The sequence below is a fragment of the Falco rusticolus genome, chromosome 5 (genome assembly GCF_015220075.1).
Source record: "Falco rusticolus isolate bFalRus1 chromosome 5, bFalRus1.pri, whole genome shotgun sequence".
NCBI lineage: Eukaryota > Metazoa > Chordata > Aves > Falconiformes > Falconidae > Falco > Falco rusticolus.
Window position 1 is genome coordinate 57,328,520 of NC_051191.1, and position 18,570 is coordinate 57,347,089.

The 18,570-nt window shown below is 46.1% G+C and overlaps 1 protein-coding gene across 3 annotated transcripts in view; it reads left to right on the forward strand.

Annotated features, from left to right (window-relative positions):
- The first annotated feature begins 196 nt into the window (after positions 1-196).
- The window catches only part of TMEM184B (transmembrane protein 184B), a 30,626-nt gene continuing 12,252 nt past the window's right edge, over positions 197-18,570 (forward strand). The window contains exons 1-3 of one of the 3 annotated variants that reach the window (XM_037389374.1): positions 197-411; positions 13,379-13,638; positions 16,177-16,342. In XM_037389374.1, the coding sequence (XP_037245271.1) occupies positions 13,438-13,638; positions 16,177-16,342 (367 nt within the window). In that variant the 5' untranslated portion in view covers positions 197-411; positions 13,379-13,437. Of the gene's footprint in view, positions 412-6,770; positions 6,883-13,378; positions 13,639-16,176; positions 16,343-18,570 lie in introns of those variants that run through there. The other 2 variants (XM_037389376.1, XM_037389375.1) reach the window with 2 other exon arrangements.

Below are 18,570 nucleotides of genomic sequence, written 5' to 3' on the forward strand. Positions count from 1 at the left end.
GGGGGAAGAGCTGCTGGGGCGCCGGACACCCCAGCCGCCCGGCTCAGGGAAACGCGGGTCGCTGCAGCAACCGAGCCCAGCCACCCACACCGGCCGAGCGCCGGCGCCGCCCCTTTAAGAGCTGGGCGGTTACGTCACCCAGCTCTCCCGCTGCCCCGCCCCCGCCCGCGCGCGGAGTGGGCGGGGCGTGCCGTACCATGCGCAGGCGCGGAGGGCCGGGGTGGGCCCGGCGTCGCCATGGGCTCCTGAGGCCCGCAGCGCCCCCGCGCCGGTGCCGGCGCCCGCCCGCCCGCGGGGCAGCGGGGCAGGGCCCGACCCGACCGGATCCGACCCGACCTGACCCCTCCTGACCCCTCCTCACCCTCACGGGCCGAGCCCAGCCCAGCCTAGCCCCGCCCCGCCCGCCGGGAGGTAAGACGTGGCGGGGGCAGGGTGGCCGGGGCGCGGGGCGGGCGTGAGGGGCCGCGCTGGCGGGGGGGCGGGGGGGTGCTCGCCGAGACCCCCACAAAGGCCTTACGCACCGCTTCGGCCTGGCGTGGTCGCGACCTCCGCCCCCCCCGCCCAGCCCCCCTAATCCTACCTCCTCCCGTTCCCCAGCGTGGCTTGCGCGATCCCCGCGGTGCGGGCCCCCCAGCCCCCCTACCCATTCTCCCGGTGTGCCGCCCCCCTTCCCCTCCGTACAGCCCCCGCCACTGCCCCTCGACGCAGGCGGCCACCCCCGGCCTCTCCCCACCACCCGCTTTCCTCCTGCCTGGCCTCCATGCACACACACGCACCATCCCGCGCCTCCCCACAAGCTCCCATGCAGCCCCCCGCGCCGCCCACATAATTCCCCCCCTCCTCTCAGCATGTCCCTGCTGCAGCCCACCCGGCCTCCCCATGCCCCATCCCTGCCCCTGGTGCTGTCACGCTTCTCAGTGGTGCTGGGTGGGTGTCACTGTCTGCGAGGGTGTGTTCTGCCCCAGCTGGGCTGGGAGCACGGTAGACCCAAGCAGGGTGGTGGGCACTGGGTTTGTGTTTGCTGTGCCTCCTCTGGTTCAGGCTGAATGGACTAACGGGGAGACACAGTACGTGTGCTGATGTGGTAGGTGAGGAGGCTGTTACAGGCCCTGTGTGCTCCTGTAGTGCAGCTGAGTTGTGATGGGTCTTGTTTGGATGCTCACAGTGCCTTGAAATTTCAGTTGCACCGCGAAGGCTAATTCTATCTTGGGAACTGCAACGCGTAGTGGAAAGAGGGCTTTGGAAGAACATGTGAGTGACTGAATTCTGATGAATTGTGCTCCAGAAAAGGGACTGGAGTGGTTTCAGAGACAGCTCTATCAAAGCTGCCTGGAACACTGTGAAGCTGTCAAGAGGAGGAGGAGTGGGAAATGTAGAGGAAATACTGAAGATGGTTCCTGCTTACAGAAAGTTTGAAACTGCTTTTGCAGTGTAAGGGGCTCAAACAGGAGTTATTGTTGAAGACATAGGCAGGCTTCCCTAGAGAGGAGACTGTTTACCTCCATTAAAGTGAAAAATAGAAGGTATTGATCAGTAATAGGGCAAAGGCTAACAGGATGAATAGAAATGTCTATTTCCTGTCCTGCAAGAAAAAGACAACAGTAGATGAAAATGTGATAAAGCATACATCCCACTAAAAGAGACTTGGCTTTTTTAACGTAATAGTTAACTGTTCTTTGGAACTTAAACTTGCTGGAAGTTACCCTTGAGTCTAAAAGCCTAGCAGCCTCCCTGAAAGGGACCAGAGATTTCTCTAGAAATGTTTGTGTTTTTCAGGTTTCTAATACTACAGGTTTGTATTTGTGTGGTGCTTTTGGAAAAAATAAACTCTCACACTTTTAGGATATTGACCAAGTACTAAACAATAGGCTTTAGGGGGAGCTTTTCTTAGGGTGAAGGTATTCCACAAAGACCAACTTCAGGCTTTTTTTTCACCATTGTCCCCCCCAAAAATGGGCTTCAAGTCTGCTCTGGTCCAGTGGAGCAATTTTGAAGTCCTTAATACTGCCATTGATATGGTTGTGCTGTAAACCTTAAGTGGCATGTGTGCAGCAGCTGGCTGGCTATCTCTGCACCTAGGGCAGAAGTGATTCGGTCTTGCTGTAAAATGATCGGGAAAGCATTGCTACCGAAGTCAGTGTTTCTAACCAGTTTGGTGGTGTGGGAAGATGCTTTTCTTTGTGTTCTGCTCAGGTCTCTACAATCAGTTTAGATTGCTGAATGGGTTGTGTTTTGGAAATGTGGGGCAAGGGGAAGAACACCTCCCAATCATTCAGGCATCTGTTGTACTTTTATTTGTCTGTCTCCTTGGGACATGTGGCAGTTCGAAGGGGAGGTTCTTAAACATGCACAAGCTGGTCAGAAAATAAAGTTCAACGTGACTAGCTGGTTTGGCATAACAAAAGCATTCTGAGCTGGCTGGTTTCTAACAATTTGACAGAATCCAGCTAGAAATCTGCCTTGTTCTCTGTCAGCTTGTTTGCCTGTTTGCTGGTAGCAGGCTGGGAGATGAACTTTTGCAGTTTGCAGTTGTGGGATTAGGGTTCTTTTCTTCTTGTGCATAAAGGAGGGGTGGGTTGGTTTTTTCCCTCAACTCATAATTAAAATAACTTTCAAAACACCTCCCCCCCAAATGTCAGTGCCTTTACCCAGTTTCTACTGTTAGCTAAAACATCTAATAATCATGTTCTGACTTAAGACAACAACCCTTCATCCCTCCTCCCCTCCTGTTTAATTGGCTTATGTTTGCAGCGATGGAGATGAGCTCTTGCCTGCTCCTTCTAGAGCAGAAATGCCAGTTTCATTTTCCAGCAGCTCAAAGGATGTCTTTGAGCACTTCCAGCAATGGCTGGTGGGAGCAGTAAATACCTCAGGAGGTGTTTGTGATTTGGTCTTAGCTGCTTCAAGAGCGTTACATTGTTCAAAGTATTGAAGGCTGGGGTTAAATAGGAAGTTGCAAGTCAGACTTGCTGATTCTGAGGGGCCACTGCTGTGACTAGTTTTCACAGGGTTTCCAGGCTAAAACTGAGGAAACCAAGGATGTAAAGCAGCAGTGAATGTACAGGTTCGGCTGTCTGCAGAATCAAGAGAATAGTACAGCCTCTGAGAGAAATTGTACTTAACCATTGCACGGTAGAGCTCTCCTAGCATAGGACTGTGGCTAGCTCTCTGCGTAACAAAGCTGCTGTGTGTTACTGAACAGCCAGGGCTGGGGGAAGAAGCTTTTCTCTCTTTTAGAGCTTGTGACTGATTGCACTCGCTGAGGCCCTGGAAAATTGAGGTGGTGTAGAGAATAGTGTTGTGTTTGCGTTGTGTGTGCTGACTTGCCCATCTGTTTGCTTGAAGTGGTGTGTGTGTGTTGTATGTGCTGTTCTTGCTTCTTCCCAAACCTCTTGCGGTTTGCTTTCTTGTGGTGGAACAGTGGTTTCCTGCCAAGACATTACAACCTACCAGAACACTTGGGACTCTGAAAGCCGTTTGACACTGTGATGAGAGAGATTAAAACACTTATTTAGAATAACTGCAAAATATGATAGAGCTTGGACTGGAAATACCCTTTTGAAAAGGTGTTTGTTGGTGGTTTAGGGTTTTTTTTCTTTCTTTTTTTCCTCCCTCATGGACTACTTTGGGAGAGAGCAACTGGACATGTTTTCAGAGAATCAATTCCCCAGGAAGGTTTTAGAGTTGAAAATCTGCCAGCTAAAGCAGTGAGTTGCAGCCAGCCTCCAGGAGTCTCACCTCTGAGTCTTCCACCTCTAGGAAGAGGCAGGGGACTGGATGTACTTGCGTATAGCCAGGTTCTCTCTAGTCTTTGAAAATCAGCTCAACCTCGATGGGTCTTTTGTTTGTGGTTGTGTAAGGAACATGTCCGGGAAGGCAACAGAGCAAGCTGTGTCCAGGGAAAATGCAGTGTATAGGCAAGTTGCCCAGGAACTGTGCTATATCTGAGTGTGACCACATCTTTATAGCCCCTGAGGGACATAATTTAAAGGAAATCTGAAGAGGGAAATAACTTATGTGCAGCATTTAATGTCCTTTAATCCATAGAGTATCTGGATGTTTGTCTCCCCACGCTCAAGTCTATCTCTGGACTGAAATGATAGGAATATGGCCGTTACTGTCTTACAGTCACAATCCCTGGGAGTCTGATGATATTGAAAGGATCAGCTATTTGAGGGCATTGTATAATGGAGAGCGACCAAGAGCATAGAGGGATGGTGTCACAGCCTCTAATTTTTTGTTTAACCTGAAAATGTTCCTCTCTGCGTGGGTATGTTGTACATGTGGCCCCAGTCAACTCTGTGGCAAAAAGGTAGAAAAAGGTCTCTCTGGTTCTACAAAGAAAATGACTGTAACATGTTATGTAGTGCAGCAGTAAGGCTTCGAGTAGGAGATGAGATAATACCTTAAAAGCTGACCTTGCCGGCCCAGCGTTCCCTCCCCAGGTTACAAAGTATGACATGGATGCTATTGGAGGCTGCTGAGCTGATTGCCTGGGAGCATGCGGTTGCCTGGTCATCACAGATGCAGCCCATGCAGCAGTAACGTTAAGTAGCTATGCCTCTGTCCAAGTCACTTAAAATGAACCTGGACAAGCCAGTCACCTGAGGAGGCAGATTAGAAAAGAGTGAATTTCTCTCCATGGCTCACCACATCTTGTCTCCTTCTTGCCAGCTTTGCTAGGAGAGGCTGGTTAGTGGTGGGTAAAGCTATTTGCAGCTAATTGTCCCATGGGAGCTGGGAGTGTCCTCTGTCCTCCATACTCTGCTGAATTTCAGACTTTCTTTCCCCTGTCTCAATGGCTTTGTGATGGCACTGATTTTACAGCAGAGTTTTAAGCTAGAAGTTAATCCTATAAATTCCTATTTAGACAACTTCATCCAACTGGGTAATGTAATGTTACGGTGTCTGGAAAAATTTGGTTGCATTTTTATCTTTTTTTTTTTTTTAAGTGCACACCTGATGTGCCCCTTTATGTACAGAAAAAAATGCATGGCTGTTGCTGACTTCACAGACGGGGGGGGGAGGATTTCAGAATCACCTTGAACTGTTTTAGTAGCTGTTGGCATCTGTCAGCTTCTGACAGTATTGGTGACTTCTCTGCAAACCTCTGTGGTCAGCGTCAGTGCTGCGTCAGGAAAGGGTGAGCAGCTTCTAGCCACTCTTGGGATGTAGGTAGCCTTTGGAAGAGGATGCTGAGCAAGGTTTTCCCCTCTGATGCTGTTTCTACTTGCTGTGCTTTAGCCAGCAAGGGTGAGAATGGTTTCTTCCCCCAAGCACTGCTCTCAGCCTGCGAGCTTCCAGAGGTGACTTTCCTGTAAGGGAAGTGCTGTATCTGTGCTCATTCTCTAACTAGCAAAGCTGTAATGCTGATGTATCTAGGGCTTGGCATTTCTGTGTGGGGAGGAACTCTCCTCTCCCAGGAGTCCAGGAATACAGAGCTCCTAATCCTGTTTTTAGAAGTTTGAATCTGTAGGGGTTTTGTTTTTCTTGATGGAGTAGCAGGGCAGGAGAGAAGTGTGGAGGGGTCAGTGTTGAACAGGAGTGATGAAATCAGGAGTTGGTGATTTTGGGGAATTAAGAAGAGGATGCATGTATCTTATGTCCAGAATTAAAAACAAACAAACAAACAACCCAGCAACAACCCAGAAACAAAAATAAGCAGATCAGATGTTATCTTAGCAGTAACAGGATGGCTTCATAGTGAGTGGCTTTGGGTGCTTTGTTGAGAATCACTGGTTTTACTTCTGCAGTGCTCATCACTGCTATGTATTTGCATTGGAGAATAATTGCTAGGGAAGTCAGATGTGCCATCTGCCTCATATGCATCGCTGCACAGTTGCCTAGGCTTGTGATAAGATGTCTGACTTATTCCAGCACATTTACTTACTGAATTTAAATATGGATCTGATCTGATAGATTCTGTATGTTGCATTCTATGTGAAAGGTATGTTCCAATATAAAAAACCCCTCCCATCATGCGTGGCTGCCATGAGTTCAGTGGCTTTTGATCCTGCTGTAGAGTTTGACTTCTGATTCTTTTTAGAGTAACTGTATACCCTGTGGCAACTTTAAAACTGTTGTCTCCTCTGTCTTGGCCCTCAGAGGTGGCAAAGGGTGAATGCAAGTAGTGGTGGAATAAGTTCTGATTTGACTTTGTTCCTGAGAATTTGGAAAATGAAATGCAAACTTCCTCTGTCATACTGGACATAAGTGTTTACAACACATCCTTTTTCTTGTTGTCTCTTTCTCCCCTGCCAGTTGCAGAATATCTTTGTAGTCTTTCTGTGTTTCTCCCCTGAGAGCAGAGGGCTGGACTGGTTTGTGTGGAGTGGGATTGCTGGGAATATGGGAAAGGGAAGCAGCGCATGGCCCAAGTGTGCTTGATCCTGCTCTCAAAGGAGCGGTTGGAAGGTTGGGGAACATCCCTTCTCCTTCTCTCCCTCCCTCTTTCTCTGTTTTCCCTAGCCCCTTCCAAAAAAGGGACTGGATGTTGGATGTTGACCTATCACAAAAGTGGGTCAGTCCAACAAAAAAACAAAACAAAACAAAAACCCAAAAAACTCCCCAAAAAAACAAGAGGAGGAGGATGGGGGGAGGAGGGCTGTGTGACTACAGCGAGACAACAAAAATTAATAGAGCAGAAAACTCTGGAATGAAGAGTGCATGGCTCAGGGTAAAAGGGTTTTATTGTTGATTCTGGGTTTTTAAATGGGTGCATGGGGAAGGGAAGCTGCTTTCTCTTTGGGTGACTGTGTGTGGATTGGCAAAACGGGTGGGGGCTGTGTGAGCTGGGAGTGGAGGAGAATCCTGTGATATTCTCAGTGTTTAATTTCCTTAAAAAGAGAAAAGAAGTTGCATGGCCTTTTTGAAGGTTAAATTGTGCGTATGGTATGATCTTATGTATATGTAGGTATTGGATCATCTCTTGAATATGGCTTAGTGGGTGTGTACCTTGCTCTGTGGTTTAGTCCTTCTAGGTGCCTGACTCCTCTGCCTTCTACTTCTGAGGCTAATGGTCTTTCTGCACCGCTTGTGCTGACACTACTGTTTTTATGTCCCAGTGACACTTTTCTCTTGTTTCACTGACTGTACTGACAGCTGTTTTGAAAATTGTGACTGGGCAAAATGTCTTCAGCATTCAGACTGCTTATTCCTCTGGAGACCTAACGTTGTGAAGAACTGCATTTGGATGTGAATTTGTTGTGCAGAGAGAGAAGTGCATTAAGCTGATATGAAGTGCAGTAACTGTAGATTCAATCACTGTGTTTTGTAAATCTGGTCAAATGCCTGTCTTCTAGCTGAGTTATGTGTGTGTGCCTGTGTATGAAGTGCATATTGTGGGGTGACTTTCGCTGACGTGACATTAAGAAGGCTTTACCCACCATGAATAGTAAAATGTAAATGAGTTGCACTAGTAAAAATTGTATGTTGCGTCACACACTTAACTCACAGCTTGTTTCAGAAGTGCTGCTGGAGAGCTTAAAAATGCACTGTTGGGGCCTTTTCATGTCTCATAGCTACGTAAACTAGATGCCAACCTAGAAAGCAAAAGCAGTTTTAAGAGGTAATACATTTTAAAGCGTTTGATTTTCTTTTGTTGCTATCACTGATTTGAGCTGCACCAGTGACACTCTTACTATACAATGTTATTTTGTCCTGACTCTCTACCTTCTCTTCTTCCTACCTTTTCCCAAATCAGCTGGTGATGCTATGTCTTTGTGGATTGAAAAGACCTTAAACCAACTATTAATTTGCAGTATATGCTTAACACAAAGGAAAGAGCTGATCCCAGTTGGCAATTCTAGGCATTCTTAAAATAGTCTAAAATAAGCCTTGAACCATTTTGTCCTGTGTGTTTGTACACCTTGTTAAGCCTAGGGGACATTCTGAAAACCATGAAGCTCCTGCTTTCACTAATGCAGAGCTCTTGTTTGTGTCCTAATAGGTGCAGAAAATTCAGACTATGTCATCCACTGCATGGCACTTCTGCTTTTGTCTTTTTGTGTCCAGAATCAGGATAATTTAATGGAAAAACTGTTGGAGGAATAAGAATTTAAGAGGGGAGCAGGAAATGGTTTTGTGGTATGTTAACATAAACAAAGCTCAGCATGGTGGATATTTAAAACTACAGTAAGTGTGGAGTAGGTTTTAAGGAGGAGCAATTTCTTGCTTCGTAGCTTTCCAGGAGAACCTTGCAGCGAGGTCATGCATGTTTTGTTGTATCATGTCTTGTACAGCAGAAGGAGGCTTAGCTGTTAAGACTCTTTCATGGGATAGCTTTGTGTATCATTCTTTGCTCCCTCAGCAGTTTAGAAATAAATACTTTAGCCTTGGAGGAGATGATCTATTTTAAAAACAGTTTGTATGTGCAGATGGCAGAGAATGGCTTTCATTTCATTTGGGGTTCTTTTCCTACTGCCACCAGGGCAAAGCAATTGCGTTGTCACCAACAGCACAACGGAGCAGGTCTTGCTTGGAGCAGGCAGCCCACTCCTCCTTTACTAGACTCTGTGATTGAATATGTGTTCAGAACTGAAGGACCAAGCTTTAACATTTCTTCCCTCCTCTTACCCCACTTCTGTTGTGTCAGACATGGGGTTTATGTATTTATGTTTGTTTATGTTATGTAGAAATAGCTCCTCGTCACTGGTAACGTTTTCCATGCCTTTATGCAAGCCCAGAACTGAAGATTCTTGTTTTCACTTATGCCATATCCCTTTGGTTTATTGTTCTGATTTTATTTTCAGTGGAAGAAGCTGCCATGTTAATGTTAGAGACAGAAGGCCTGTTTCCAAAAGGTACAGGAATGGCAATCTGCTCCTGATCGAGAATTACTGTGCTGCTGTATTTCTGTGGATGCAGGCCCTGTGGACATGTCCCCACTAGCTTTACATGAGTGTGGTGTCTCTAACAGAACTGCTCCCCATGCAGGTTGGAGCCCCTTCCCTATCAAGGATCTCAGTTATAGTGGTTTGCATCTCTAGGTTTTTATCAGGATAGTTATCTTGATAAAAATAGCGCATGCTTTGCTTTACTTTCTTTTCTCCTCCTTGCACTGAGAGCAGACTCAAGTAGTCCTAAAGTGCTTTCAGAAGATCTGTTAGGTAAGTTTAAGTCAGTAGTAGGTTGGTGTTTAAGCTAATGCCTTAGCAGTACAAGGTCTTGTCTTGCTCTAATGTGTGTAACTTGTAATGGCACCTGGGCAGGAACACATTGCAGCTTATTGGGAATGGGGGTGTCATCTCTGCCTTCCATGTTTGGGGTTGTTGGGCTACACTAGGGCTGTGTGAGGTCTATACCCATGTAGAGGAATCTTACCAGCTGATCCAAGTTTCCTGTGGCCATCTTGAAATACACCTAAGCCCGTGTCCGAAAGCCCTGTGCGTTTACCCAGATGTACTCTTCTGTCTGTGTGTTTCCAGTTTCCAAAGTTTGGTGCTTTTCCTGGCTCTCCGTTCTCCTGGTCCTGTCTGAGACATGCTATATTGCAGGTTACCTGCGGGGGGAGCACGGTAGTCAGCTGGAGACGGGGGAGCTTCAAGAGTGAAATTTAGAAGTGTTGAAATGTTTTCCTTTGGTATAATCAGCAGAACCCTCCGTTAGAGGGAGAGTAAGTATGCAAGTGACTTTACTCTCTCTTGAAATGGAAGCAATAAGGTGCAGGTGAAAGAGATGGGCAGAGAAAAAAGGATATGGCAGATGAGTAAGGAACTCTTTAACATTTCTCATGCATTAGATTGGTTTGGTTTGTACTACATTGGTAATTCAAGTTTCCAAATGCCCCTAATTTGCCATATGGTCATGTCAAGTACCCTGGTTTGGTACCTCACAGTGCTGGGAACTGTACAGGCAGAGAACAAAAAGATGGTTGTCCCAAGGAGCTTAAAATGCACAAGAAACAACAGAGAGATATAGCCAGATGGGAGGAGTACACAGAAAAGAGATCACAGCTAGTAGCCTAAATGTTGTCAGGTTGTTGCACAGCTGGAGTAGCAAAGTGGGAGACTGGAGAAGATAGAGGTGAATGTAAAATGGCTTTGTGGCTGCTGGAAAAGGCATTTTTCTCTGGACGTGAGATGAAGCAGGAAGGTATGTGTTGTGGCACTGACACTGGGGTGCGATGGAGGTAGGTGTCCAAGAAACAAGTATCAAAATGCATTTACTGTGTCAGGTAAGAGGGAAGCTACTTACACCAGGGTGCTCAATCTGTAGCTTGTCAAGGCAGCGTGTTTGCTGTGATGTGCTCTGAGGCACCACCTTTGCTGGAAGCCTGTTCTAATGATGTGCTGGGCTTGCGTCCCGTTGCACAGTAAGGAAGAGGCATCTTGGAGACAAGGCCTCTTAAGAGTTGCCATAGCCCACCCTCATGTTTTTCTTTTTAACAAGACAAAAGAGGAGCTAGCAGGCTCTGGGCTGGTGTTGGTAAATGAGTCGGAATCCACTTGCCTGGTTAAGGTTCCAATCATCCATGCTATTACCTATTTTTTAAATATAGTACAGAATTGCTCTTACAGTGTCAGCTTATTGCGTACAGTGGTGTTTCATAATAGCTTTGTGCACTGCTTATACCTGTCACTGTGGCAATGCTATATGGGACTTCAGGAGATTAGAAGGGATAATTTGGAAGGTGTATGTTAGTTCGGCAGATTTGTGAGTACACTGTTCCTTCGTGTTTCACTAGCAAGGAAAATGAACTGGAAGCTGACGTTTACAACCAATAAAAAGTATCACGCAATTAATAAGTTGTCTTTGGGGGCAACCCTGAGAAGCAGAGAGGGTTGCTTGTGGAGTGAGGTTTGGGGTAGGAAAAGTGGAGCCCTATTAAGAAAGTTTGTGTGTTTTCTTTCAGAACACAGGGCTGGAAAGAGTTATTAGTTTCAATAGCTGTGTGAATTAGAGGGGATTAGGTGAAGAATGATGCGTAGTCATGTAATTAATGACAGTTGATGTATAATCACAAGGGGGCAGTGTTAAGGTTACATACACAGCTTGAACTTGTAAGTAAGTGTCCTTGCTTCTGAATACATGACCCTTGTCACATCAAAATGCTTGTTGATCACTTTTTGCTGCTTCAGCTTCTTTTAAAATGACTGTAGAGAAGCAGAGGAATTCCCTTTCAGATCTTCAGTTCTGCTGATGTTACTGGCACTACATTTGGGTCTGTGCTATCAATGTGGTTTGATTAGCTCAAATGTAGAGCTCCAGGATCTGTCCCTTCTGCCACTGGTGGTCTGCAGTAGAGATCCTCTCCCCCATGAACTTTAGGAAGGGCTTAGCAGCTTCCTCTCTTGCATAACTCCCAAAGTGCACTGGGATGTGCAGGATTGCAGCTGGCTGGACTTTATTTAGAGCTAGGTTAACCACAGGTGCATCTGCTCTGATTTCATTTGAGATCTGCCCTTTGTGAGTTTAGTGGAAACACTCTCAGCACTGTGAGTGTCCAGTCACTTTAGATGTCACTTGGGTAGAAATCCCTTTCTTCTCAAAGCATAAAAACCTTGCTACCTTGTGACATCTCCATCCAGCCTTTGTCTGCCCAAATTTTTAGATACAGATAATGTGCTGTGTGTGTATGCTATGAAACTTAAAACAATTAAGTTTTGTGTGCTGATCAGGACTGGAAGGGAATTACTCTTCAGTATGTGCAGTTATGGAAAGCTGTAACTCAGAGCAGGGATATTTTGGAAAAAGAATGGCTGGAAAGAACAAAGAAAAGCCAAGTCTGGTGATTGTTTTGTAAATTGAACCATAACAGTTGTGCAGCTCCCTCTATAGTAAGATAATACCTGCTTAAACAGATCTGGATATTTCCAGGATTTGTATTTGTTCTCTTCCCCCTGAGGAAGCAAGCAGAAATGAGGTGGCATGTGGTGTAAGTACCATCAGAGTGCTGCACGCCACTGGTGCAAGTGTGTGGTTTGGAAAAGCATGTGCTGGAGGAGCCATTTGCGCACCTCAGTGTGCATGTGGAAGTGATTTGCTTCTGGCCCTCTGCTTTTACTGGGTGCTTGTTCCCCGATTTGCGCTGTGGCTTTGGGTGAACCAAGGCTGGGGCAGTTCATCTGCAGGTATGTGTTCTTTTTTGTGTTCTGCTGTGACCTGTCAGTAAATGACATACACGTCCTTCCCTGCTGCAGCTGTAAGCTGTGGCAATGGACTGTTGGCTTTTCTAAGGTCCTTTCCGTCTGCTGATCTTAAAGGCTTGTGTGAGAGCTACGTCTTGCACTTTTACAGAAAGGGTATCCCAAAAACTATTAGGAAGTTATTGGGAGGTGGCAGTATGAAGCTGTTCCTCTTGATAACCCTGTCTTTACTACAACCACATCAGAAACAGCTCTTCTAGTGGGTAGAACCAACGGCTGCCTCCTTGCGATCTTGGTTTAAGTGGATTATCTTCCTCCAATCCAAACGTCACATTAGAACCTGCTTACAACCAAATTGAAAATAATAGCCGCTTTAGATCTTAGACCTTCAAGAATTTGTTCCATTAAAAGAAAATAGCTTTTCATCCACAAAATGACCAAGGGTCATGCTGCCTTGAAATCTTGCATATCCTTGTATTCTGGGTATGTTTTCATGGGTCAACTGGCTTTTAAAAGCCAATCAGGTTAAACTCACATCACGTAGAAAACAATGCTAAGTTAGAATGAATGACAGGCTGGCTAAGTGTACCATGTCATGCAGTGTTTGGTAAAAGTATCACTTTCGTGTTCTTCTAGTGAGGAGAGCTTTCAGAGCATATCCTTCCAATGAAGGTGCTTTGGATTGAGTGTGGATTTGGGTTGAGTATGGATTTCAAAATGGCAGTAGGGGAGCACGGATTGTTTGCTGGAGGAATAAGGATGCTCTTCTTTCCCCCTTGCTGTGCAGTGACACTTTGTGGTACATATTCTTGTTGCCTGCTGCTGCTTGTTCCACTGCCTTCAAGATGAAACCATAAGACTAAGACTCTGGCAGGCTAACCGTAAGACTAGGAGACAGCAGAATAGTCAGTGCTTTTGTGAAAAGTAGAGCTGTTAATTTAGGTGTGCCCATCATCTTCCAGTATGGATTATTTAGATACTTCATTCTGGTCTCAGGTGAATGCTGTGTTCATCTTGTTCTAAAATATTTTTGTTGCAGAAGGGTGGTGACAACGGCGGCGGCAGTGTTTCATGGTCTTGGGGAGGCTGTGTTGAGTGGTAGAGAGGTTCCTGAGTACCACATGATTTCTTGTATCATGAGGGGTGGCAGTGGCAGGCTTTTCCAGGTCCTGTTTGTAAAGCATGTGAGCAGCCTGGTGAAAGGCATGTGAGAGATGTAAAGTACTGTCACTGTTATGCTCCTGAGTCATTTCAGCCTGGTTCAGTTGCTTTTTGGTTCTCTTCCTTGACAGGTCTTGGCTTGTGGGTGGCTCTGTAGAATCCCAACTGGAACGTCACACCAGAAAGCACCATGATAGTGATGACTGACGTCACTGTGGCCCCCAGATTGGGGTCAGCTGCCACCACTCCAGCTGTGGCTCCCAACTTCTCCTGGATGCCGGAGGATGGCAGCCCCACAGCTGTGGAGCAGCCAATATTCCTCATGACCACTGCTGCTCAGGCTATCTCAGGTTTCTTTGTGTGGACAGCTTTGCTCATCACCTGCCATCAGGTAAAACCTGTCACTCATACTTCTCACCCTTTTTCCGCACGTGGAGGAACACATTTGATCCCCTGGCATAACTCTGACAGATACAACTGTGTGATGGGGATTTGCAGACTCTGGAGTGGTACTGGAACCTCTTATTTGGGGTCTAATTTATTATCTGTGCTGATCAAGGTGGTGACTTTTATATGAAGGCCTTTTTACACCCAGGTCCAGACTGTTTCCATAGTGTGAATTGAGAGAAAGCAAACTCCTTAAAACTAGGAGATGTAAAACATTTGGCCATCTCTTGAGTGTTTGCAGAAAGGTGTGTTATCTCAAGCCATCCTTTCCCAGGTCTTGTAGCTGAACCTAGCAATTTTGTTATTGTGTCAGCTGTTAGCTGAATGATCGTGGTCATCTGTTGTTTGACATACCTCCTTTGATCTCCTGTGCCAGTGGATTCCACAAGCTGAACTCCACTGCAGAAAGGAGTAGCAGGAAATGTTTTATTTTAATTTTTTTCCCCCTCCCCTCTTTCTGAGGCAGGTGTCCTGGGAGCCAGAACAAGTCAAACCCTGCATCCTGTTCCCTACCTCTCTTTCATGCGGTTGTCATGTGAACTGAAAAACACAGTGGGGACCCACAAGCCTTGTTATTTATCAACCTGTGTTTTGTACCTGTCGGTCCGTAGATTCCAGAGTGATGACTAGTATCTAGAAAACTACAGCCTATTGATGGAGTATAGTGGCTAGTGAAGTTCAAAAATAGATTAGTGACTGATGAATAAGAGTAACCCCTGCAGTCTCACAAGCTTGGGTAACAATTACAAGTGCCATGGATCCTCTTGTCAAATTGATCACCTGCTGAGGGTAGGAAGAAACCTTTCCTCTGCAGTATAGCATTGCATAGTTAGGCATTGATGCCCTTCTCTGAAGAAACCAATGGAGGTCAGTACCAGAGAGACACTGTTGATTGAAATGCACTGTTGTCCTCTTACAAGGCAACAGTTCTTGTGCTCTCGTAGGCGCATGAATTGCAGGGCTCTTGTGACATCCCAAGGGCAAAGCTTGGAGTCATCTGAACTCTGGCGTCAGCTGTTCCTGTGCTGGATGAGATGCGTTACTGGGATTGTCACAAGGAAAAAATATCCCTAAGGTTTGTTAGTTTATTTTCAACTTGTTCTCCTCAGGAAGTGAGGGGTTTTTGAGCACCTCATGGGTTGGGGAGAGGAAACCCCATGGGAGAGAAGTATTTTGAGCCCTTCAGTTGACTTTGACCAAATCTGGCTGGGAGGCAAGGAGAGGTGAGCAACAGACAGCTGGGGAGAGTCACCCCCCTCTCCCTTACAAGGGAAAGGTGAGATCATCAACGTATGCTTCGTTAGACCATGGAGAATCCTCACAGCACTCCTGAATGCAGAGTGAAGCTTCAGACAAATGCTTGTGCCTCTTCAGGCAGCAAAATCGGTTAGTTGTGAGGCATGTATGTAATAAGCCAGCTGTTACTAATTCCAGCAGTTGGGACAGCAGCTTGATGAGGGTTGCTGTATGGAGGCCTTGCCGCTGGAGAATGTGCCCTCTGCTGACTTTGGTCGACAGCGTACCCGCAACTTGTGCCAAAGCTCTGGCCGTGTTATTACACCATTACAGGAGTGGTGCTCATCTTCAGGGTATGTTTGTGGTCAATACCTTTTCCAGGAGGTGGATATTGTGTGAAAAAGCATCTTAGGTGTGGGATTTAATGATGGCTAACAAACTATGAGTGGTGGGAGCAGGTAGGGTGGGGACACTGTGCTCCCCCAGCCAGTGACTTAGAGGGATTGGCATGTGTGCAGACAGTCAGACAAAACAAGTGGTGTGGCTGTGTGGTTCCTTTGAGCACACTGCACGAGCTTGGTCATCCCTTAGTGGCTGATACTTTGCAGCTGTGCTGTCACCAATGTGCAGAACAGCATTTTTTGAGCAGATGGGCTGTGGCTTATCAGCTCTTGGCAGTGCTGTGAAGGGCTCTCTTAGGTTGTTTCAGGTGAAAGTCTCAAAAGCATGCAAAACTGCCAAGAGAGTGAGAGTGTTTACAATGAGCTTGCGCTTAAGTGCATGTACCTGCCCTCTTCAGAGAAAAGCAGCCTGCAGTGTGGTGAATCTTAGGTACTTAGGATAGCAGGAATATAGCACTGATAATTGGGAAAAAGAGGTATGAACAAAAGAATACGGGCAGGGTGATGATAACAGTAAATTAATTTCCTATAAGAAACTAGGTTAGAAATGCCTCCACTTCTTTTCCTCTTCCTTACCTCTCCCTGCAAACTAAGGGATGTTATATCAATACCATATGATACAGTGTTGGGGTTTTTTTTAGTGGTTTGTTGTTTTTATTTATTTATTTATTTTTGGGGGTGGGGTTTTATTGTGGTTTTTTTTTCTTAATCACCTTGAGGCTGCTGGAGGCAATTGAGCTGATTTACTGAGTTTGTTTTTCCTGGACCAACTGACTCTCCAGTTCTCCTTTTTCCTCTCTACTCCATATACTGCTGATCCTGGTCTCCCCTCTCTGTCCTCTCAGATCTACATGCATCTTCGCTGCTATAGCTGCCCAAATGAACAGCGCTACATTGTTCGGATCCTCTTCATTGTGCCCATTTATGCCTTTGACTCATGGCTCAGTCTCCTGTTCTTCACCAATGACCAGTACTATGTTTACTTTGGCACAGTGCGGGACTGCTATGAAGGTAAGGAGGGGTCGCACAGAAAATGGGGGAGGTGGGAAGTCTCTGCCCTGAGAAAACTTTTGCTTCTGTTTGGGAACGTGGTGGAAGCATCACTGTCACCTACTGAGACAGAGTTTTACCTTGTGCCTCACTGGATGATCATGGCTTGTTTAGTGACTGAAAATCATAGAATCATAGGATAGCTTGGGTCAGGAAAGACCTCTGAAGATCATCTAGTGCAACTTCTCTGCCGTGTGCTGGGACGTCTTTCACTAGATTGAGTTACTTAAAGCCCTGTCCAACCTGACCTTCTCCCTTGCTGGCCTCTGAGCATGACAAGACATATTGAGCCTTCTCTCCAATGTTCTGTAGAGACAAATTTTATGATTTTCTGTGGGTCCTTTGCTTCAGGAAGGTGTAAAGTCAAATATCTGATTCTACCTGGGTGTTACAAAGCGGGGTATCAGTTAGCCCCTGGCTCTTCTAACAGCACTTACTCAGCAGCCAGGCACTTGCTTTGTCCTGTTTTCCTGGTGCAGTTTGCTAGCAATGTATTCTTCTGGTCCCATCCTGCAGCCACTTGTGTGCTTGCACAGGGCAGCACAGCCACCACATGCTGGGGTTTGTGAGGTGTAACAGCTTTGGAGTCCTGCAGAAGAGAGGGTGCCATGTTCAGGATGAGTTAACGATTGCTTTGGTTTTGGTTTATCTGCTGCAGATAATGCCACTAGCGTTGCATGAGAGGGAAACAGTTACTCTCCAGTAAAGGCTATCTAAACTTCCTCTGTTATTGCTTCCAGAAGGAAGCCTCTACCACCCAGCAGGAGAAACTGCACTCTGGCAGTGTATTTTTGAGGACAGTTTATCACCATACCCTCATTAAATTGTAACTCCTTGGTGCAGCTGTTTTGGTGAGATCTGCATTGCAGAGAGGTGCCCCTGGCCATGTGAACAAGTTAATCAGCTGAAAGGACCAGCAGGGCCTCCTTCACATCCACAACAATGCTCTGAGATGCAGCAGCAGATGGCAAATGCACACACGTGATTCAGAAGGCATCTTTGTTTGGGCTTGGGGGTTTTTTTCCTTCCCTGCTCTACATGCATGTGTAGGTCTAGCAGGAAGCTCTGTGAAACTCCTCTCCTAGCAACAGCCAGTATCCCTCTGCCTCGCTTGCTGGGGAAGTTTGCAAACATCTGAGCATCTGCTCAGGAGACAGCCTGTGCTCCGGAGGTTGCCTCAGCACTTTAGGCTATGCAAGAAGACTACAGGTGGAGGTGAAAGCACCTTTGGTCAGCAGGTTCTCTCCCTTGGTTTTTCTGGGAAATGCTTTGAAACAGCAGGCTTTTTGTTCTTTCCCCTTCCTTGTCATCTACCTTATCCGTTCTTTTTTTGGGAAGGTTTTGGATAACGAAGTGGGGAGGAGCTGTTAGGGAATGGAGGGAGAAGACCCTACAAATTACGTTTTGAAAGCTGTCTTGGGCCATTTATGAGCTGCATTTCACAGTGTGCATTAGGAGGAGCATGTTTTGGTGTTGCTCTTTCACATGACTCTGCTGCTGTACAAACCTGGGTGTCGGTAACACTGACACAAGTAGATTTATTTAATTTTTTTTTTGATGTCGTGAGCACCGTCTGATGAATGTGGATCAGGAATGGGAGAAGAGCTCTTTTCCTGGTGTGGTCAGCTTTGATAGTTAGCACTCATTTCTTTTGGGGATGGAGTGGCAGATATTTCCCCCTCTCTTTGTTACTTGTTTTTGTTTGTTTTTCTCTGATGTCATTTCTTCCCTAGTGCTTTTGGAATGGGCAGCTGGTATTGTAATGACCACACCGGAGGGCAGGTGTCACTGGAGGGCAATAGGAAAAGCTCAGCTTTTCTTCCTCTGGGTGCTGTCATCTAAGCTGCAGGAAAATTGCAGGCAAAAGGGGTTACCACAGTTATTTAAGTAAGTTTTCCACGGTTGATATTTTCTCTCCTAATTAAGGCTTTTGCAAAATCATGGCTGTGTGAACATACCTAACTTTGTTCAATAACAAGGATTACAGATGGAATAACAATACCCAATTACATACATAGAAGCAGGTATACCACTGGTTTTTATCTGCTGTAGCATTCTTGCCAGCTAGGCATGTCTACAATCCATAAATATAACGTTTTGAGACTATGAGCATTTTGGAGTGCGTTGAGTACCTCCTTTCCAGGGCATAGTTTGGATGCTTCTAGAAGAATTAGAGGTGATGTCTGTCT